The 23,834-nt window shown below is 38.4% G+C and overlaps 2 protein-coding genes across 5 annotated transcripts in view; one reads left to right on the top strand and one right to left on the bottom strand.

Moving 5' to 3' along the window:
• Positions 1–20,220, bottom strand: part of LOC136434589 (tumor necrosis factor alpha-induced protein 3-like) — a 30,786-nt gene extending 10,566 nt beyond the window's left edge. The window contains exons 1-3 of one of the 4 annotated variants that reach the window (XM_066427488.1): positions 20,101–20,220; positions 16,835–16,887; positions 3,632–3,763 (exon numbers count right to left, since the gene is read on the bottom strand). The gene's annotated coding sequence lies outside the window, so the exon portion shown is untranslated. Of the gene's footprint in view, positions 1–3,631; positions 3,764–16,834; positions 16,888–18,032; positions 18,106–20,100 lie in introns of those variants that run through there. The other 3 variants (XM_066427496.1, XM_066427503.1, XM_066427509.1) reach the window with 3 other exon arrangements.
• The window catches only part of LOC136434637 (fatty-acid amide hydrolase 2-like), a 37,807-nt gene that overhangs the window by 585 nt on the left and 13,388 nt on the right, over positions 1–23,834 (top strand). The window contains exons 2-6 of the mRNA XM_066427567.1: positions 16,190–16,409; positions 16,955–17,164; positions 21,701–21,820; positions 21,918–22,072; positions 23,126–23,224. Coding sequence (XP_066283664.1) covers positions 16,190–16,409; positions 16,955–17,164; positions 21,701–21,820; positions 21,918–22,072; positions 23,126–23,224 — 804 coding nt within the window. The remainder of the gene's footprint in view (positions 1–16,189; positions 16,410–16,954; positions 17,165–21,700; positions 21,821–21,917; positions 22,073–23,125; positions 23,225–23,834) is intronic.

Raw genomic sequence — 23,834 nt, 5'->3', positions numbered from 1 at the left:
ATGAACGCTTCGGTATGATATGGTCCAGATGTGCCGTGTTGTTTTTGTTGCCGTGGGTTGGGCGGAGAGCGCGAGCAAGCGAGGCGGGGCTCGCGTGTTTACATTGTGTCATACAGATTCCAGGCTCCAGATTCAACCGGACAAAAAATCTTGTTCATATCAAATATGTACCATTGCTAATCCTCGAACTTTCCAGACAACGTGTGGTAAGACCCGTGTGGTCCGGTTTTCATGACGCATTTCGGTTGTTTGTTTTCCATTGGTATTAGAGTAGAGTAGAGTAGAGTTTCTTCGGCCAGGTAGGAATCGGCTGGTTCCATTTTAGGCCGCTCTTCACTTATTTACTCTAAGTATTGTTTATTGAGTATTGAGTATTGAGTATTGTTTATTGTTTATTGAGTATTGTTTACTCTAAGTGACAGAACGAATGTTGTGTCAACAATTAGAGCTGAGATATTCCATGTTATGTTACTAGTATACAAAGATTTTTTTGAAGCTCTTTAAAGCAAAGTTTCATGTTGTAACATATTGCAGACTTGATTTTAGAAGTCTACATCATATGTAGCTTATGATAATGGCATATATAGCGATACACAGTCCTGCTTTTGAATAACAGGTTTAGGTGCTTTAATCCCTGAGTTCTGAACTCTGATACATGTATGCCTACTGCTAGAGTTGGTTGTAGTCAGTTTATAGCTGGGGAAAAAGTATGTAACGTTAGTCATATTAGCTTAAAGGGGCATATTGTAGAATCTGGTGGGCAAAAACTACAAATAGTAAGAATTTGAAAGATCTACACTAAGATTCACATTTGTAACTTATTTGTTACTTATTTCCAACATATTCCCGTCATTTTGTCACATTTATAAACGACGAAAAACGCAAAACGTGTAAAATCTGGTTCATTTACATATTAACTTGCGTCCCGCAAGTTAATATGCAAATAAGCCAGCGTAGAACGCTACGAAAAATCCGAATCGACCGTTATGGTCGGAGTTCGAGCGTCACAGGAAAATCACCACAAGTGACCAAACTTCAGAACGTCGGGCGTTCGATCGCGTGTTCGGTGGTTCGTCGGAATGTTGGACAAGATGGCGGCCAATTCAAGCGGCGGGGGGGATTGCGTATATAATTTTTTTCAAGACGTTCGCACGACACTACAAAGTCGCATCCGTACGTGATGAATATTGCTGTGCAGTGTAATAAGGTACAGTCAAACCTGTCTATAGCGGTCACTCAAGGGACTGGCCAAAACTGGCCGCTAAGGACAGGTGGCCGCTATGGAGAAAATGTTGATTTATTGACCACGAGTGACACATGTTTTCAGTAACAGTTACCCACTGAGATACATTTATTCACCGTACAATACACATGTAAACATTACATAGGTAAGGTACATTTTAGAAATTCGATTGTTGTTCTTTTACTTCTATTATGGGCTTTAAAAAAGAATTATTGTATCTGCCAACTCCAAAATCCATGGCTTGCTCGAGCTTCATGTCTGAACAGACCAGCATCGCCATACTCTACTCTTGATCCTTCGCGACTGACGCTGCCGGCACACGCGTCACCAACGAGTTTTAATCATATGAAACAAAGTCCTTCGCAGCAAAATGCCACCTAGTTAGTTAAGAACAAAATATATGTTGCTCAGTTGCCACTTACTGTTCGTTTTCGACCGTTTTCAAACATAAAATCGTGGCGACCATTTTCCTTAGTCTGTTGTTGTTTGCTTGTCATGATCGGCTTCTACCATTATGCTAATAGGGTAACGAGAGGAAGGTCGCTCTTTTGAGGGCTTTTTTCTTTTCAGAAAATTGCAACAGCCCAAATTTTACATCATAGTAATGTTATCCATATTTAGTTTGAAGCTTTTGGTTAAGTAATTATCCTCAGTGATGTTTACAGCAAAATAAATTTAGAAGACTATACCTCCGCAACAGTGGTGTCTTCCGATGACCTTTATGCTGCTCCGCCATTTTGAAAATCGTGTTTGGGCACATTTCGGATGAATTCCCGGGGAAAAGGGAAATATTGGCCCGACATTGAAACATTCTTGTTTTCTTTATTATTATCCTGTAAAGTTGAGTTCACATAAACTTGATAACTGCATTAAAAAAATGACGATTTTGAACCCGGCGTGCGGTGGCGATGCGGCTTCTACCGGCGCACATAATTTTTTTTGACCGTTATCGGCAGTGTTACTGTAGTCGCGGGACCGAAAATCGTCTGGCCGCGACCGCGTTGGACAGGTGGCCGCTATAGCCTAATTCTTAATGCTTATGTCAATGGGAAAAATCCAAGGGACCAACAAAAAGTGACCACTATGGGCAGGTGGCCGCTATGCAAAGGTGACCGCTAATACAGGTTTGACTGTAGATTCAACTAATGATGTAGAAAAATAATCAAAGACAAAGAATTTTGTTTTATGTTCATGTCACAATATGCCCCTTTAAAGAACCGACCACATCCCATGAAAAATGTACGGTTTGTGTAAGTAATGTAACGTTATGTATTTTTTTTAAAACAATGTGACAAGGGCTAAAACTTGATTCAGACAGTTGTTGGGAAATATCCTTACATGTTTGTTCACCGCAGCACAAGAAATGTTTGTCATATAATAGCAACAAATATGCAATGAATGACTAACTCTTGAAATTTTCTGCAACATAAGACAAATTCTTCAATAATATGAGTTTTGAGTTTAGGAAATCAATTAATATATCCTCTTCCATATCAAACATCAATTGGCATAACACTATAAATGGCTTACCCTACCTGAAAACTGGGAAAGTTGACTAAATCATTTTCCCAACACCTCTTCTGTACATAAGTGGTCCATTAACATGCTCATTTGAAGATGATTTCTGGTCATGAAAATGTCATGTGATGACCTTTGAGCAATCAGCTGATTCACCAGGGAGATTAGTGACCTTGCCACCTGATAAAAATGGAGCCATTGACCTTCAAACGAGCCAGTCAGGTGGTGATTAGTTCATGTAAGGCTACACAAATTGAATTCCATAGTATAGATAACATCCATGCATGCAAATATAATTTTGCCTTTTTCCTTTTCTCCAAAAAGGCTCCTTTTTTTACGGGAACAGAGGAACCACATCATTGCTTACATCCCAGTAAGAGGTTGTTACAAATGGAAAAACTTGCTTTGTGACATGTATGTATTCTTTGCAAAACCTCACAAACCCTGAGAAAATTTTGTAGTTTCTGAAAGGACATGTACATTTTGTGCAATGTATTGCTGACTGTTCATTGCAAAATGAACTGCGTTCTGTCATTGAATTTTGGGTCTCCATTCTCCAGATGATGTAATCAGATGAAAATAAAGTTTGGGATGGCCAAATGACTTTCTTTATAAAGGTGTTATAATAATTATATTCAACTTAACCATTCATACACAAACAAATTTTATCATATTACAAGTGTATGATTGTCTATCCAATGATATATTTTAAAAATGCAGGGGGAGTGCACCACTGCAACTATCAGTATGATGTAGTATTACTAGCAATTAAATATGTATGAGTTCAAATCTGGTATACCAGCAAAGGAACAGGTTGGGTCCACTTATGTACAAGCCAGAATGACTATGAGGACTATTTTGCCATATTACCATGAACGTTAGATGATCATTGCTCTCATTGCGGTGAGGACCCCCAAACCCTGCAACACCTGATGAACAACTGCAGACTCTGACCTGCCTGCACAGACTCAGACCTGCGGAAGCGAATGAAGTCGCACTGAACTGGATAGAGATGAACGACAAGTTACGAATGAATTGCTCTCATCTATCCTAATTACCTTGCATATTACAATATTATGTATATTATGTACTTCCAAAAAGGTTATCAATGTTAACATTCCAAAAGTACATAAAACATCTGAACTTTCATGTTAACAAGTAACATATGATTATTTTGGCTCAATCATATATATTGTAATTCCTCCCCTATTGGAGGTGTAGCATTGAAGATTTGTTGCTATTGCACCAGCTATCAAAACAAACATAAGGTTTTCAGGGCTAACGACCACCCATGGCTGATAGCACCAGTGGAGTTGTGAATATTTCATAACCCCTTGACCCTTGAGGCTTTGCATTACTTTCAGAGTCATACAAGAAAAGACACAGCATAATGAACATGTCATAAAGCTAATCCTGACTCGATTCTCCCTGGTGCCTGTTACAGGGAGTAAGGAAGACACAGGGTTTGTTTTTATGGTGATCCCTTCTTTTGATTTCTCTAGTGGTTGTGATGAATAATTGATTGAGAACCAGGGGCTGTAGATGTCTGGTCTTGATGATATTGTATGATTTTGTTGGAATGACTCAATAGATACCATGAAGAGAGTGCTACTATAAGAGAGAAAAATTAGTACACATCTGCTTGCTTGGGAAAATATAAACTAAGAATGTTGTGATAGTGTTTGATCACCAGTTTGTGAGAGGAATCACTGCTTGGTCACATGGAAAAAATAATATCATGTTTCTATAAAAAATGAAATTCATGAGTGTTTAATCATGATACTGATAGCTAGGAGTGAGATAGAGTCAAATTGATGGTCGTTGAACCATCCTTATAGATCCCTGCCATTTTTTTTAAACAAAAAAGGGTAATAAAACAATGTATTTTGTTGTTGAGGCCATGGTATTTGGAATCAGATCTGCTGAAGTCCTAATCATATACATTGCTGTATGAAAGATCAGTTAATAATTTGGACACATCATGTCATCTTATTCACCTCCTGTGAAAGATCAGTTGATGATTTAGACATGGGGTGTCTGATGTACCTCCTAAGATTAATATGATTCAGTAACATGTAGTGTTATGGGGATGATTCAGTGTCAAAAATTATGCATGTAATTTCGATTTTTATCGAAATTTATCCAGATGTAAAGTTTAATTTGTACTACTCTAGTGTCAAAAATGATATCTGTCATAGACAGTAAAGGCAACCTTCAAGGCACCTTTTGGTCTGGGTTGTGATGATTTACACCAGGAGGAACAAGGGTCCTCGTAGCCAGGTCTTCTGTCCTCAGAATGACTTAATATTTCATGTGACCTTCAGGCTGATGTGGAAGATTGGGGAGGCTCAAGGACAAATCTTGTCTGTCCCCTGACAGAGATGTTGTAAGATTTGTTGTTAGATGTTGTAATATACATGTGCATGTATGGTGTTGTAGCATGCATAAACTTGGGAAAGGTAAGTCAGAATTTGTGCCAGACTGAGGCATTCAGTTCACTTTAAAGGCAACCAAAGCAATATTAGGGCCCAAAAAATGTAAATAAAAGAAATGCTGAAATCTCTATGGTAGTGACATTTAGTAACACAGTCTAGCACATTTCTGTAATAACTCCACACTCTGAGCATTTTAAAACCACGCAAAAACAAGCTGTACAATGATCCCCTTAGTTTCGCGAGCCTACAAAAAACCCTGCGACGATTTTCAGTGAGTTCTAACATCACACTGACCTCATATTTTAGCATTGTGGATGTCGCTGTACATTGTGATAGTGTTGTTTGAACTTATCATGTATAGAGATGATTAAATAAATTGATTTTCAAAATTCGATTTTCAGGCCCTAATATTGCTTGAGTTTCCTTTAACCATACAAATAGATAATATGAAAATAGTGCTGAAAGATTGAGGAGTCCACAGGAAAAATCTTGTTTGGCCTTAATATACTGTTATACAGAAGTTGTAGTACCATGCTATGTTGAAGGATATATTCTACCATGATACTTGGGAAAGGTTAGTCATAAGCTGTACCAGACTGTGGTATTCTGCACCTAGCTGCAGTGTAAAGCAGAAGTCATTTTCACCCAGAGGAAGGTGACAGACAGTTCACCAAGATGTTGGCAGGTAAATCCACAATGGTTGTGTTAGAAGAAGTTTGATACTCTGCATTCAGTACCCCTTCCAAATGGTGCCTGTTTGTCTATGTAGCCCATGCCACCATCTTCTGTACAGTAATGCTTCATAAACTCCACTAATGCACTGGTTCACATTCTTGGCCCACTCTCTGCTGTGGTGCATGTTGTGAAATACACTCTAGAGATGACTGTTAGCTTAGCTTCTTTAGAATGCATCTCACAGCATGCCTTAGACGTTATCTCAATACCCAAAGGTCTTTGGCAATGGCACTTGGCAGAGATCTAGAGTTGATCAGGAATTTTGGGTGGAATTTCAACCATGGGAAGTTTTTGTAGCCATGACATTACTACAAAGTGCACAGTGGATATGTTGTAATCTCTAAGCAGATGTATAGGACCCAGCTCAGTCTGTAATTTACACCTGTTCTGCAACAGTTAGTACATCTTTCTTATCTAGTATTTCACCTTATCAACGATTCACCTAAACCTACTGCAGTACGAGAAAGGTAATGCTAAATCTTGCAAAAACAATTGTAAAACACTGAGACTGGGCGGATCCTTACATCTGCTTGGAGAGTACACATGACAGTGGTAGTTTCTTATCTGTATTTCCCTCCTTGTGGTAAATAATTAGATCATAGAAATCTTTTAAACTTGTTATTGAGTTTACTTTGCCCTGCCAAGAATTGCCTTTTCTTGGCTTGATTTGCAGCTGTGCAGACAAGCCCATTTAGGGTGAACATCAGACAGAATACAGATTACAGTACAAGAATGACCTCATTTTGTAAATTGAGCCGCTGGCACTATAAGAAAAACTCCATGGTTAGTGAAGTTCTAACACTCCTTTTCAGACTAGAAGCCAAACGTTATGGGATGTTTTCAGATTGCTCTACCCATAACAATTTATTGTACTGTTTTGGCTGTGCAAATACTTAATCATTTCCTCATTAGTTAACCTTGAGAACACTGAAGTAGTCATTTGGCTACCAAGTTTCTATTGGTTACAAGGTTAGGCATCAGGGAAAAGGTTAATTGATGTAGTGTGAGCAAGTGTGGGAACGACCGTAAGCAACCTAAGTTCTGGTTTGACAGTGTTTGTGTGAAAAAATAAAAGACTAGGTGTACAATAGATTTGTAATAGACTCTTCTTATAATCTGAAATGTATCTTAAGATGAAGTCTTGTTGATGTAGAACACTTGAATCAGGTGGAAATGCCCAGAGATGGCCTAATTGAGAAACTCCTGCCCTGTGTTGTGATGGATAGCCATGTTCAGCACCAAGGACAGGATCAGGTTACAAACTATGGGGCTGATATTTGGAAAGTCCAGGCAGCTGGAAGGGCAAGGCTGTAGGCTTTACAGCTGATTGCCGACAAGTAGATCATGTGATAGCCATTTTTCTTACAAATCAATGCATAAACCATCATGAAATCAGACTGGATTTGACAATGGTAGACGGCAGTACTAAATACTGATTTGCAACGCCTAATCCGGTCTTGGATTTCTGTGGCTTGCATAAGTTCAATCTTTTTTATAGATATTTGTTGCCCCAAGTATCTGTTTTTGTAGATGGATGCTTTGCATTCTGGTTGTGGTTCATGAGACTGCAAACAAATAACTTTTGACTGGAATGTCTAGTTCCTATAAACACTCAGCTCACAAAAACATGCCCTGTATTGTATTGCATTGTATATGAATATAAAAGAAGTTTGTGCAGCTTAGCTGCTCTTTTTGCATTGTTTTACGACATACTACTAAACACTAATACAGTAAAGACCATTCATGGGACCAATTGAATCTGGTCTATGTGGTCAGGTGGTTACTACAAACAGGATTCTTAATACTTCAAGTCTTGTGTTAATGGGGAAAATTACCTAAGGGACCACCAAAAGGTGTACCCATTGGCCAGGTTGTCCTTATGAAGAGATGGTTATCTGTACAGGTTTGACTGTACCTATTAGGAAGATAGATTAAGAAGTAGATATGTCTGGTGCATTGAGGCCCAGTTATTGCCTACTGATTACTGCTGTTCACAAGACAAAGTGTTTTCCTAATAAAAACAAAGGAGCAGCTTGTTAAGGTTTAGGGGTAGTAAATGGTATCAGCTCTGTAGATGTCGCCAGCTTAAATGCTCATTATTCCTTGTTTCAAAATTAGAACATAATCTAATTGAAGAAAAATATTTAGTGTATAATTTTGCAGTTGTTAATTATGACTTATAGTACTAGTAGTTGTTATGATTTCCTCTTGAAGTGACTAAGGTGTACAGTGGGTCCTTGTTAAAAGTTTATTACTTCCAAATTGCCATTTTTATGCTCCAAAATGGCCATAAATACCTGTTTGTCAAAAATCTTATTTTTATAGCTAGGAGAACTTGATCATCATATGTATCTATTTTTGTAGTATACAACAAGTACTATGAATGTCCTCTGGGGTAAACTTAGTTTCCCAGGCAGCGTTATATTACATCAGCCACATAAGCCTTTAAGTATTAAGCTGTTGTATCAATATTGTGAACATGGCAGCGGTAACTGATCATATGCAGGTTATTTTAGAGGGTTAAAGGATTTGCTGTATCCATGGAGTCTATTGCTCGCTTTCTATTTATAGAGGCATTGTATCAGTCATGTCAATTCTAGTGCCTGTCCAATCTCTGAGGTAATTCCTAACAATGTTCATTACTGGTACTGGAATTGTACTTCAAGTGTAAAGAGTAACATGCTATCATACTACTCCTTCCCAGGAACAAAATGCCATAAGTTTGTGCATGTGTGTGTGTGCGTGTGTGTGTGCGTGTGTATGTATGTGTGTGTGTATGCACGCGCGTGTGTGTGCATGTTTGTGTGTGTGTGCGTGTGTGTGTGTGTGTGTGCATGTGTTTGTATACACATGTTTATTAAGTCTAAGACCACAGTCTACTAGTACCAACATTAGACAACAAGGAAAAATTCATTGGGAATCATTTACAACTTATTATATACCAACAAACCAACCAACAAACCAACCAATGCTGTAAGGCACTGAAGGACACCTACATGCAACCTCTACTGTAACCTGCCTTGGCACAGGCAACCACAATGGCATATTAATCAAGTCAACGTGACTTCCAAGCGAACCATCTGAGGTTGGCGACGCCGATGTTATTTTATGGCACATTTGGCAGGCGCCACAGGGATCATTAGTGATCCTGCATCCCAAGAGCATGAGAGGAGGTCACCTACACGTGTGGCTCAGAATATTAGCAGGGTGGAATGATTGCTACAGGAACAGTTATCTGTTACTCTGTGGAGATTCTTATGTGTTGCATTTAAAAAAAGCCCAAAAATGTGAGATTGTGACTGCAGATTGGAGATAAAACTTTTATGATATAGCTAAGGGAAGAGTTACATTTGTATCTTGAGGCAGTGACTTTAGAATTACACTTTTTTCTTTGTTTTATTGATCAGTTTTAGTACCATTTTATATTTTCTAATGTTCCAGAGAATTAATCTATCCTCAATATCGAAATATTCATCCAGTCACCTATATGCAAATTTACCAAAATTAATGTAAATTTTGATTGGAATATATTTTATGTATGAAATCAACAATAAGCCAGTCATTACTGTAACAGTGAAGTGCCTTGCTATGACCATCTTTACCATATATTCGTTTCAAGGATTACATGTATATGACCTGTAAAAGATCTTGTGAAGTTGTCTTCAGGTTTCCCAAAGGGCTCTGATAATGAGGTAATGGGGTTTGGAGGCTCAGGTGCAACATGGTGATGGGCACTGCTCATGAGCGATCACATGACCTACGGAGGGTTCTGGTGGTGTAGGCAGGGTTGACAAGGGCAAATAGAGGATGGCGTTTGTTTGAGCCCAATCAAGATTCTTAGAGCAAGGACAACAATTATCAAATAATGTCTACATCTATCTGCCACCCTGAAAAATGCATCTAAAGAGATCTACATGTATGATGCTATGTCCTCCAGTACAATGTATGCCTGCCTATCTAAACTGAATCATAGAGGGTGATGCACACTGTTTTTCAAAGTGGTAGATATATATAACCTGGCGGATAAATGTTAATGGAGGTTAATCCATTTTACCTTTTGCTGTCTTAGTCTTTGTAAAAAGAAGAGTGAAGTAATATTAAGTCCTCGCATGTCATAAATGTTAACCTATCTTTAAACGAGTTTGCAAGGTTTGAGCTGTATATGTCTGTCCACCTGATAATAGATGACATTGCGTAATTTCAGCTGTCGCCAAGTAGCAGGAATTCTGAATTTCATTTAATTTATTTTGTCAATGACTGAAGGACAGATTTGTACTGGTAACTTTAGAGTAATGATTGTTCAAAGTGTTGTATCTTCACACAGATCATCATTGATCCAATAAAGAATAAATTTTGCCTATAACTTATTGGTAGTGTAGTTCTTTTGTAAAAATACAGTAAGAAATTGAATTGACTGCTGCATAGCTTTACATTCACTGGGCATTGATAAGATAGGATATGTCTACCACCGATAATGAAATGGTAGAATTTGCAGAGAAACAGGCCTTATAGGCTTAACCAGAGAAATGTGATCAAGTTTTGCACTGTTCTGAGCTATGCCTTTTCATATACAAGATGTACACATGTAGTACATGTAATACATTGTTGCATGGTGTATAGAGGTTTGTCAAAAAAATTTAAAGATGCACAGTTTGACCTAATTTGGTACCCACATGTTAGAGAGATGACCCTGATAACTGGACAGTAATGGGGCATTCTCTTGCTTATTATCACATGTCAGTCACTCGAGTTCCTCATTTTGCATTAGCAAATGGGACTCCTGGCTGTAGACTTATTGATTTGAAGTTGTAGACATTTTGATAAAGCACCATAACATTACTTGAATTCTAAGTGGGAAAGTGTGTCGAGCATCTATCTCAAACTCTGTGCCAGAAGTGCACTTGGCAATCCCCACTTCATCATATGCTCTGGTAAAGCAAGAAATTTGGGCCATTGGAACAGCATCATTCAAATGCACAACACTACAGTGATTCAATTGTCACTAACATTGAAAAGTCCATAGGAATAATGTTTTAAAAACCTTGGTGTCAGAATTAGTAGAATGTCCAAAGTGCAGGGCCTCTTGACAACTATATTTTTTCCCTAACACACAATGATTGATTATCATTTATATCGTATCCTTTCCAAACTAATGTGGCCCTTTGGCACCAAGTTTTAAATTTTTTTTTGGTATTGGAATGAGGCAGCAAGGAATTTTAGATCTGGATTTAAATCTTGTTTTGTCTCAAAATCTATCAATATTCCAAGGCCTCATAACAAAGTTCTTTATTCACCATCAAAGAGTTACAGTACAGCAGCCGATGTTTTGGTGACCGTCTGTCACCTTCTTCAGGGCAAAAATCAAGGTTTACTTTTCAAAATTATCAAGACACACTCATGACATGTATAGTTATCTGTTTACAAACATGGTGCTCTCTGTCAAAAACTACCGGTAACGGACCAATGTCGGTAAAAACATTGCCTCCTTCCCAAAGAGAGTCGTTGATGTAGCACCAATTTGGCTGAATGGTGAGTTAGAAGGGCCCCCATCGACGTCGACAAGCGTATCAGCAAAGCTGCATTTACAGTATAAGTGGAAATGCATTAAGGAACCCCCCTGGTGTATAAGAGATAGGTTCTTTACTCTGTACTGAGATGCATGTCTATCTCCTTTAGAAGACAGTAATGGGTGCCTTGGGCATCTCCACTGGTGAGAGACACTTATTGATGGATTTTGTACAATCTTGAGCTTCATGGACGGCAGCGTTTTATCAGGGCTTCCCAACTGTTGATCTGTGGTGCGATAAAAGCTGGCTTACCTGGCGCATTCACGGAGGAGTCAGTACTAGTGGAGGGCACAGTAGAATCTATTTAGGGAGGTGTGAGTGGAATCAGCAATCCTATAAGGAGATATCTTTAATTTGCTAACAATAAAGACTGTTCGGGGGATAGGTGGATGTAAAACATGTAGTTTTCATTCAATTTGTACATGGGCTATTTCAGGAAATGGTGGGACTATCAAATAGTACCATAATTCTTCTGAAGTACAATGTTGTACACTCAAAGATAAAATGTCAGTGAGGATACTTTTGAAACCCTTTTCATTCTGCATTTTTTGTAGACTGTTTTAACTGTCTTTTAATTGAATGCCTGTGCAGGCTAACTTATTAGTAATATTATTTACCTGGTGCATTTGTTGAGGAGTCAGCAGTCTGCAGCGGAGTTTATTTTTAGTTGCTGTGAATAGGATTGGGTAATGGTTTGCTTCTCTGGCAATGAAGCCTGTACAATTTAGAGACACAGTCACATTTCTCATACAAATCCTTTCGTCACATTGACACTACTGACTGTGAACAACGGTCTACAATAACCATTTTTGTCAAATATAGATTGCTTAATTCAGTCAATATTGACCATGGTAAAATCCTAATTCACATCAATCCTTCAGCAGCTGAATTTTGAATGACATCCATAACTGTTACAAGGATGCCCTCAATTCCTGTCATCAACCTGTCATACTCCAAATGTTATCGCAGCCTTTGGGGGATGTATCGGGGGATGGGTACGCAAAAAACGTGTAGTTTTCATTTGATTTGCGTATGAGCTGTGTTAGGAGAAAAGTCGGGGGATATGAAACAGGAACCATCATCTTCGTAAATTAAAAGTGCAATGTCAGTAAGGTTACTTTTTGTGCCCTCATCTTTCACTGTACATTTTTCTCTGTGGATCCACAGTAGTAAGATAAGGTTGATATTTTTTAAGATTGAATTCCTGCTATATAGTGTATAAGATTCAGACTGTATAAACATATTTTTTTCTGTGGTCTTTTCTGCCTAGAATACATGTACAGGTATTGAATGTTTTTACAGAGCTGCTCCCTATGGTTTAGACTTGCACCATAGTTGATTCTATACAACTGTAAATCAGGACCTTTCAGCAAATTCAGAATCGATTTTGAATGCATTAGATTTTTATTTGGTTATAAACTTGTTTCCTATCAATATAGTCCTGCATTTCCGGTCAGTATTGTCTGACATATCCTGGAAGCAATCTGATTTTCTTATTCTAATGAATAAGGAATGATGTTATATGGTGCTGTCATGCAACATGACAATTTTATTGTTGCAGTGTCCTAATGGAGATATTGATTGAACACATAAGAGGTCGTATATTGTTTGATATACGTAGGGAGATGTGACATTAATGGCTATAGATAGATCACGTTAAGGCATGTCATTCTATCACTAAGTATACATTCTAAATCTAATTCCTATAGGACTGGACAGTAAGTGGGAGACTCATGCGTTTAATCTCCACACATGCAGGAACCCAACACACTTGTCAATAAGTTTACAGGTGACCCGAAGTGCTTCGCTGAATAGAGCTGAATAGAACTTGAGCCATGCCAAAGCTGCATGGCACTGTCAGCTATCCAAAAAGTTATCTCCAAGCAGATGTAAGGATACAGCTCATCTGCTTGAAATGCACTGTATGAGGAGCCAAACTGTTATGAAATTGGAATCCTAGAAAAGAGCAATAAACGGGCGGAAAACACTAACAATGAGCCATATCCTTACATCTGCTTGAATGTTATCAAAAAAGCAAGAAAGTGTTACGCTTTGCCTCAAAGAGGATGACCTGCCTTGACCTATAGAGCAGAATAATAAAGTCTAAAAGTAAGTAGCGAGACTAAAGGTTGGAATGATCGATGTGGTTCCCTGTGGTGCAGTGGGTCGTGAAGATCACCTGCTGTGTGTTGATCAATGTGTCCCGGCTGTCGGTTAACTCTGAATAATCCAACTACAGCAGGAGCTGTGGCTAATTGCCTTCTTCAATTTGTAACCCATTAGTGGCTGCCAGGGAAGATGGGGGTGTGGAAATTGAAAGGAGAAGTGCACTAGAAGGAATTTGAGTGCAAATGAAGTGAATTGTAAGATGAAATACCATAATTGCTATTTTTGCATTTTTTTCTATAATTTCTGTGATTCACTGGCAGGATGACAGGACAACGGAGCAAACATGTACAGCCCCTCTAACCAAGAAATCAAATTTTCTGATCCATTCGCAAACTGTTGATGCCTTAGTTCACACAACTGTCTTCCTCCTTGGTGCTGAACAAGTGTTGAGTTTACTTTATGGGATACAGTAGGGATCTGTAGCAATACTGTTTACCGTTACAGTACCATGGAACTACTTTCAGTACAGGTCCAAAATACGGGATCATTGATTGAATAGCGAGTGTGTGAGTGAGTGAGTGTAATGTACCAGTACATATATATAATTATTTGTGACTACAGACATGTAAATCCTACCACAAATCTGAATATCATTTTTTTTTCAAATCAGGAAAAGACGAAAATGATGTGGTACCATGTATTGCTTTAAAGTTTAATTTCTGTTCTGTTTAGATAAAAATTCTGTCAACTTGTCAACATTCATTGTATCTATATGAAGATCACATGTGCACATGTTTCATTGTCAATTTTGCAGGTACAAGTATAGGTGCGGACTTGTACCTAAACTTCTGTTCCTGATGTTAGGTTTATGTACACATTCCTAGGCTGCAGTCTTGTTGTCATTGTATGTGTGTCACTGACAGTTCACATGACTGTCTTCCTCCTTGGTGCTGAAATAATGGTTTGGTTTGCTCCATAGGCTACAGTATTATTTGCAGTATGTTTGCACTCAGATGACTATAACAAGAGTATGGTCTGCCATACTGGGTAGTTAGGCCTGGAACTTGCCAGGCAGTTTTGATTTAGATATGCGGGGCTCAAAATTCATTTTTGGGAATAGGTGCACTGGTGCACCCAACCAAAAAAATTAGGTGCACAGAAACAACTTTGGGTGCACAACATTAAGTAAAGTGGAAAGTCAGCAAAACTGAATTGCAAAGTTTAACCTTATTGCCTCTCTTACAAAGATACTTCAATCTGTTATTCTATCACTTATATAGCCAATTTGAAAATTTCAAACATAATACATCGAACAAAGGTTATACTATTTTCTGATACTTAGATATCAAGAATATGTACAATAGCCTACAAAAATATCTAGGTGCACCAATGCATCCACAGTTAGAAATCAGGTGCACAGCTCCAATTTTGAGTGCACAGAGGTGCACATGCTCCCAGTATTTCAAGCCCTGATATGTAATTACAATGACATATGTATAGCACATCCAAATTTATGGATCTGACAGTTTTAACCAAGGAGCATGGTGGCTGTGACATCACATCAAACACCCCTATGGAAGGCATCCACTTAAGACCCCAAATACACATGTAAGACTGCACAATGATAGAGTGAAACTTCCCATACCAGTTCTCATCTGTTAGAAGCATCAAAACCCCTTTTGCTATATCTATTTGGAAAACCAACAAAATTGATGTGCACAAGGGAGACATAATAAAGTGCAGCAAAATTAATTTCATTTGGTAAACAAACCAACATTAATTTACACATGGGAGACATATGTAAAATCCTGGTTGTTGTGTCCTGATCTTATCATGGCAGTGCTACTTCATATTTGATTAAAAATCAATACAGTCAGTAGGGATGATTAACAGGGTCTCCCAATCCGGAAGGTCACTGCAGGCACAGATTTATCTCAATTCACACCCCATGCACAGACAGCCTTCTAGAAATATCCTGGCTAATTCAGGTCAACTCATTGGTTGGCAAATTTTTGTCTATATTGATAGGAGTCATAGGACTGGTATATTTTACTGCCGAACACAAAGATGAACGAAGAGAAAATTTTACACTGAACCAGGAAACAGTGTGGTACAGACGTCCAGTCGCCTTTGACCCATTAGGCATTACTGGTGTCACATGTCCATAAGGTCACTGGTCAGAAATGTTTTTTGTAAATTTGCATAACCAAACCATCGTAAGGCATAATACAACAATTTTAAGTACAAGCTGAGTAAGACCAGACTGATGGTGTAGATGCACTTACTCTGGGATGGACCGCTTGTGTCAATGATAAGTTTGGGAGGTTATTGAAAAAATACCCAGTACCCTGGTCAAGTTTTATCATCATAGTCCGTTCAAATTCATTCTCTCCTGTGTTTTCAATCGGATCTATATTTCATGAAGTTCATTGATGAAACTGATGAGACAGATTCACAAAGACCACTTTTATGGCTGAATGGTACAGGTATAATTTGTCTGTTGCAGAAAAATTCTTGAGCAAAGTTAAAGGCCAGTCATCACAGGCCGTTCTAACTCCTTTTTCCCCTCTTTGTGTATACAGGTGAAATGTGAAGAAGTCATCAAGAGCTACATCGATCGCATCCAACATGTCAACTTCATCATCAACGCGGTGGTGGCCGACAGGTTTGAGGAGGCGCAGGAACAGGCGCGGGACATCGATACCGTGCTCGACGCCGGCGACCCAAACAACCTCTATCCAGTAGAGAGTATGCCGCTTCTTGGCGTGCCCTTCACGGCCAAGGAGGCTTTTGCAATAAAAGGTGTGGCCTCTTTGTATTGAACAATAGCTCATCTACTTTTATATCCACATGAGCATTTAATGTACCAGGCATGCATACATATACAGATACAGGTCATTCCTATTGAAGACATTCAGTCATATCTGTTTTTGATGCAATAGATGGTTGTCAAGTCAAACTATCATAAAGCTTTAATTACCTTAAATGTATGTAACATTATATACATGTATATCATACAATGCCATATACATCTATAATGCACAATTATACAGCATTAATGCAAGTACACACACACTATATAAGAGCAAATACATTCATAATCATATACACGAAAGTGAATAAAAGTACCTGCACGTATATATGCACGCACACTCACACACAATCATACACACACACGTACAAATCTCCATGTATTATAGAAAAAAAGCTAGAAGCTGTACACTTACCAGTGAAGCAGTTGAGGTATGCCTGTCCAGCCAACTTAGATGCTATCTCCAACCTGTAAACAAGGTAAGACATGTAAATCTAACAAACATATTTTTTTCTAAATCTCTTCATTCCTCCAGGACTACCCAACACGTCGGGCCTGGTAGCAAGGAAGGACATCGTATCCACGAGCGACGCCACCGTGGTGACGTACCTCCGCCAGGCAGGCGCGATTCCACTAGCTGTGACAAACTGCAGTGAGCTTTGTATGTGGTACGAGTCGAGCAACAACGTCTACGGGACCACAAACAATGCCTACAACACAGGAAGGATCGTCGGAGGGAGTTCAGGTATATTTCTGTGTCCTCACTCTCAGCCAGACTCAAAATCAGCATTGTAGACCCTCTCTTAATTCCTGTCCCTAAACTTGTCCTAAACTGAACATTGTCTACTGGACCACAAATATTGCCTACAACACAGGAAGGATCGTCGGAGGGAGTTCAGGTATATTTCTCTGTGTCCTCACTCTCAGCCAGACTCAAAATCAGTATTGTAGACCCAATCTTAATCCCTGTTCCTAACCTTATCCTAAACTGAACATCATCTACTGGACCACAAATATTGCCTACAACACAGGAAGGATCGTAGGAGGAAGTTTAGGTAAACGTCTGCCCTAACCACCCTCAACCAGAATCTCATCGTAACCTATTAAGCTCCTAAATTCCAAACCCAACTTTCACTAGACTGATGCCTACCTTAGCCTAAACGCAACAACATCTATGGGACCACAAAAATGCCCTCAGCACAGGAATGATTGTCAGTGGAAGTTCAGGTAAACATCTGCCCTTAGTTAAACCACCACCCTCTACCAGAATCTCAACTTTTCAACTCCTGAATCCTAAACCCAACTTTCACTAGATAATCCCCCAGCCTTAGCCTAAACCAAACAACATCTATGGGATGCCTACAGCTGAAAACAAGTTATAAAAGAAGTTTCAAACTCCTGCAATATGGAAATCTTTGGTTGCCATTTTTAATCATGTTTGTGTGGCCTTTCTGTACAAAAACAAATCAACACGCCACGTGCGTGTGGAACAAAACCGTCACTGGGCAATTTGATTGTTTAGCGTTATTTGTCAAGAATAATTCTATTCTAAATTCACAGAGTGTTGAGTAGGGCTTAAGGGATCACGATTTAACTCTTCAACTTGGTCCTACCTTTAGTATCACACATTCAAGCAGTAACCACGTGTACGTGAAACAAGTCACACCACCACGCATGCAGATCATTGAACTCTATCCTCTTTGTGCCTTACCGTATTGTAGTTACAGTCTGACATTCATTGACAGAGTGACACATGTTTACTTAAGGTGTAAAATAACATGTTGTTCAAAGGAAGTATGACTCAAGGGCATTGCTAGGTAGGTCTCAAGTTACATAGTGTAATGCAGGCATAAAGTGCTAGGTGACACTGTTTAAGAACAAACATGATGTATGTGTTAACTCAAAAACTATCAATACTGTTTGTAAAACAGAAATATTGTTTTCAGATCAGAGGCCAGCCAGTAAGAGGCATTTTATAGAATTCAAAAAGGTGAAAAGAAAATCAACTCTAAAGATTCTGATTCTAATATGACTTATTTAAAACTCCAAACAGTTTTACTTTCCTGCATTGTGAATGGATTTGAATGGTTGCCAGTGGCAACAATCAACCAATCACTGTACGTCTAGTAAGTACTTTCATTTCCGACTCTTAAGTTCCGTTATCGTCATGTTTCAGTTTCCATGGGGAATCCCTATCGTAATGGGTTTCAGAGCCAAGATTAGAAGTTCCTCTTTTGAGTCCTGGGGGGTCTCCCGTAACTTTTCTCAATGCGTCAACAGTCTGATAGCTTGGGTTATGACCAGAATATTCTGAGGATATTCTTGCATTCTGGAACTTTCTAGGCTAAGAAAAATCTACTGCAACATTAATTTTATTTGGAAAATTATTCAAGCTGAAAACTGCTATCAAGCTCAAAAACTCTTGTGGCCTTCTTGTTTTTGCTGTACATTTTTGTTTACTACACTTGCTAATTTCAATGTTGTATAAATGATTCTGTTTGCAATTTGGAAGGCATGTTCCCGTACTGGTTTTCTTGTATGTATGTAATTTGACTTAGATGGTATGAAATAAGAAAATGGAATGTATTCAATCCACTGTTGTTCAACATTCCTTTTTTTATTCTGCCAACTTTATATCGAAATATCATCTATCAAAATCTTTTGTTGATGAATGTACTTTGACACTAGCAACTACAAAACTGTTCAGATGAATAAAATTGTCAAATGTTAGAATTGAAATTCAAAGTACAATGGGTGGTTGTACTTGGAGAGAAAAATGAGAATGCTGTTTTCGGTTTCAGCATGCTGAGGTCATTTCCTACTGTTCGGTTAACGTAACGTCTGAAGATTGTGCGGTCTTGTGACAAAACAAAAGATTGTTTCGATTTCATCGGGATTAATGGATTAAAACTCTTCCTGTTTCAAAAACAATACATTTTTGTCACTTCTGCAAATGTTTTCAAGCTATATGTAGTTGCTGTTGTAGAGACTTACTTCAAACTTTCTTTACTTGATAAATGTATAAATCTAAGTCTTCTTGAAATGTATGAAACTTTTTTGTTCTACCATTGGCTGTTAGCTCTTTAACAAATATGGTACTGTTACATTGCTTCAAAACCCCACCCAAGTGATTCATGCAACTTAAACATACTGAAGGAATGAGCAGATGGCACCACACCCATCTGAGCCAACCACGCTGAAAAACAACAAATTCTACCAATTTTACCTATTTTACCTATTTTACCTTCAGGTTGTTGAATCACTTTTCAACATCGTGGGCACGTTTGACCAAGGTTATGTAAGCATAAAAAGTAGTCATTTCCTATCAATATGCAACCTCCTACAATTTACAGTTTGACATTTTTGCATTTTGAAGGTTGTCATAGCCTATAATGCAAGGCAAAGAAGGATCCGGAAAACTTCTTTAGGTGTTTCTGTAATGAATACTTGACCCAGAAAAATCAGGCACACATAATTTGTACATTTTAAAATCTTAGAAGACTAATAGTAATAAATGTGAGATGGAGTACATAGAATAGCTACATATGTACTTTGAGTCTAGCAGCGGACAGCACCTTTATAATGTCATAATGTTACTGGACAGCATGATGTATACTGTACCTTTGGAGGCACACTTAGTCATCATCTTCACTGGTAAGTAAGGAAACTTCAAGTACTTACTGTAATGTGCTGAAATATCTCCGACAGAAAACCCAGCTTTTCACTGAATTCTGTGTTTTCTGCAAAACAATTGCTTACCGTGCAGTGCTGGGAAATTTTCTTGAGCGTTTATATAGGACCTGTTTAAAATGCAGGGAGGGTAACTACTGCTGAAGGGCAGTTTTCTTACCTTGGCTTTACTGATACTTTATTCAATTATGCAATTATCTTTTATAGTGATATTCTCCAGCATGAAAGTATCAGTCAGTCTTCTAGAAATTTCCTTCATTTTGGCTTGGTTTTCTTAGCTTCACAAGTATAGAATGTTGTCATGCCTCCCTTTCCTAGTACTAGTAGTAGAATAGTCCTTAGGCTAAAGTTAACAAAAAGGGTGGGTGTAAGGGGAATACCCAGGGACTTTTTTTAAATACAATGTACGTGCCAGGTGTCACAACAACAGCTTGTTATTTGACATGGAGATCATTTACATTTACCTTGTGTATTGTTGTTTACAAATCAAATAGAAAGAAGGAAGTTGTGATTCCTCCGTATTTATCATTCATAATTTGTTTAGCCAAATCACGAAACAAACCAAAACTTCATGGCAAATTTGTGTTGAATGTGATTCTCTGAGGTGATGCAATGTTGCTGGTTTACTTGACCTTCAAGTGTTATCGTTGCCATGTAAGTGTATTGACAGCTCAAAGGTGATACAAACAAAAATGATGAAACTCTAGGGTAACATGTCACGTTAAAATGACCAATTGCAAACAAAACAAGCAATAAAACTAACAAACATCTTTGACAAGCTCTGTACTTTAATTGTTAGCTTGTTGCTGTAGCATTATGCAAAAAAACAAATTGTTTTACATGTATCATGACAATTACATTTCATACTTATATGTACTTGGATCATAAAATGATAGATATTTCCTTGTATTATGATGAATTATTTGTAATTTTTGTTATGACAGTAGTTCTGAGCACACTTGGCATGAATTAATTTATTTGGTGCAACTATAGAAAAGGATGATGATATCATATTAATGTAGACTGACATTCAAACAATTATGACATTGTATAAGTAGCAGAAAAGAGGAAGTTTGTTACCGATCATTACTAGTATATTTGTTTTGTGACACATCTTGTTTGATGAAAGCCACATCACAAGCAAAATCATTTGTCCTGTTTTGACATGCCTTGCATTTATTTAGCCTACACATACAACAATGGTACCTCTTTGTCTTAGACTTGGTCAAGTAAGCTGCTATGTTAAAAACAACAACTATCAAAGTCAGTGCAAAGTGCCAGGTGGTCAGTGAAAAAAAGAGAACACTTATAAGAGTACATATACTTATGATTTCTTAATGATTGGAAAAGTTTAGTTAGGGTGTGCATGCAGAACCCAGGAAATAGGAGCTGATATCTATATGTAAATGACATGCTCTTCAGTACAATGAAATTGGCAACAAGATGGTTGACAATACCTTGGTGCAATACTGTTATCATTTTTTATACTAACAGTGTATCTATGTATCTCAACTTCCAGTTGAGATGATAGGGAAACATTCTTCATTAGCTAGATTCCATCCTTGAATTCCGTTTTTGTTGTACCCTACAGGTGGGGAGGGGTGCATCCTGGCGGCGGGGGGGTCGGTGATGGGGGTCGGGTCAGACATTGGGGGCAGCATCAGGATGCCGGCTTTCTTCAACGGCATCTTTGGGCACAAACCAACTTCAGGTGAGTGTAACCTTCATTAACATTTATGCATTCATATCCAGAGTTTCTGTTCTCCATACCTCACCATTTCTTCTCCTCTGTTTGCCCCCTCCTGCAGGTATTGTGTCAAACCAGGGCCAGTTTCCCAACGCTGTGGGACAGAGAACAGAGTTCCTGGTGACGGGGCCGATGTGTCGGTTTGCGGAGGACCTGCTGCCCATGCTGAAAATCATGGCGGGGCCGAGCACTGTACAGCTGAAGCTGGAGGAGAAGGTACGGTATTTCTTTTTTATCAACATATTCTTTCTTAGTTTGCTGTTCTTAGTGGTAAAAGCTGTGGCACATTGGCACACCAGATTAGTGTGTATTGTCATCATTGTTATGACACACTTTAGACAATGTACAATGTATTGGCCAAGAGGCCGGGTGGTCATAACTCCACTGTAAAATAAGGAAAGTCATATAAAGGGCACAACATCCCGACCAGAGCATACAGGCATGTCAGGGGATTGAACCTTGGACTATTGGTTCTAAACCGATTGCTAAAACCATTACACCACACAATGTCACATGCTTAACATGCTCCTTATAGTTACTGTATGTAAGCGGTTCTGACCTACAAGATTGCAATACGTTAAGAAAGAAACCGTAGTGAACACTGCCCACTTTAAATCTTAAAAAACACCAGACTATATAATATTATATTTTGAGAAGCAATTTACATCAATTTGGATTTAGTAACAATGAAGCAAAATCTTGCTTTGACTGGGAGAGAAGAAAATTGCTTATAAAGTGGAGTTGTCAACAGATTGACCTTGTAAGTGGAAGAAGGCACTGAAATAGGACAATACGAACTGTTTGAGATTATGGTAATATAGAGAGTACCTCTGAATATTACTTTAATTTAACAGTTTCATAAAAATGAAAAAAAAAAGATGAATCAAAATTGACAGGATTCAAAGTACAAGATGTTTCATAGAAATTTAAACTAGAAAGGCAACATTTTCAAGAAAATGCAGGATATTTCCCTCCCATTGATAAATGCCTACTATTGACCACAGAGGAAAAACTTTTCTCATTGATTATGCAGATTAGTTTACTGACATTGCATTTTGTCAAGCTACTTATATCTGCAATGTGAAGTCCCTATAAGTATACCATTTACCACAGGATAAATATGGCGTTTCTGCATTAATTATGCAAATTAGGTAATCTTCAGCATAATGCACATCTTATTGTATTCACCTTTCCTAAAGCTACCTGTATCTCCAATAAGAAATCCCTTAATTGATGCATTTACAAGCTTTGTTTGTTTTTCTGTACCAGGTGGACCTGAAGGCGCTAAACTTCTACAGTATTGAGGATGACGGCGGATCCTGGCTCTGCACCGCAGTCGACCCTGAACTGAAGCAGGCACAGAAGATGGTGAGTGTGGCCCAGTGTTGTAAGATTTTAGTGCTCACATGCTCACAACAGCCTACATGGTCAAACTTTTCGACCTGCACCACAGAACTTACAAATAAGTCTGCTGCTCTGCAGCGCTCTCTGTTGGTTGATGTGGAAACTGCAGCAAATTAATCTGCCTTTCGGAGAGGGCTGTGATTTTCACCTCCATTTGTTTGTTTGTCTTGGAGTTTGTCTGCAGCTGTATCGGCAGTGATGTGTGTTTGGCAGAGTGGCAGGATGTAAGTTGGAAGCGGTATAATAGGATACTTGGAGAATTGGAAGTCTGGTTGCTATTTTTCTCATTCGAATTAGGCAGTGTAACTCGTTTTCAAAAGATCTTCATCCTCAGTTTTTGTTAACCTTTCCATTGAAATCAAAAAAATCCACCAATATCTTAATGAGTAAGATCAATTCGATCCCAGTCAAAAATCAAAGCATCAGATTCTCAGCTGTCCTGCTGCTTTCTTCCTCAAGATTCATGTGACCAATCACGTAGATCTTGAGACCTTACGATGACGTGAAGTGCTAAATTTTTGCGTTGGAACACAGCTCTGTACTGTGTTAACTACCAACACAAATAAAATTTCAT

Source organism: Branchiostoma lanceolatum, chromosome 1, assembly GCF_035083965.1.
Source record: "Branchiostoma lanceolatum isolate klBraLanc5 chromosome 1, klBraLanc5.hap2, whole genome shotgun sequence".
In the NCBI taxonomy this organism is placed as follows: domain Eukaryota; kingdom Metazoa; phylum Chordata; class Leptocardii; order Amphioxiformes; family Branchiostomatidae; genus Branchiostoma; species Branchiostoma lanceolatum.
Note: the sequence above shows the minus strand (reverse complement) of the source record. Positions and strands in the feature narration are given on the sequence as shown.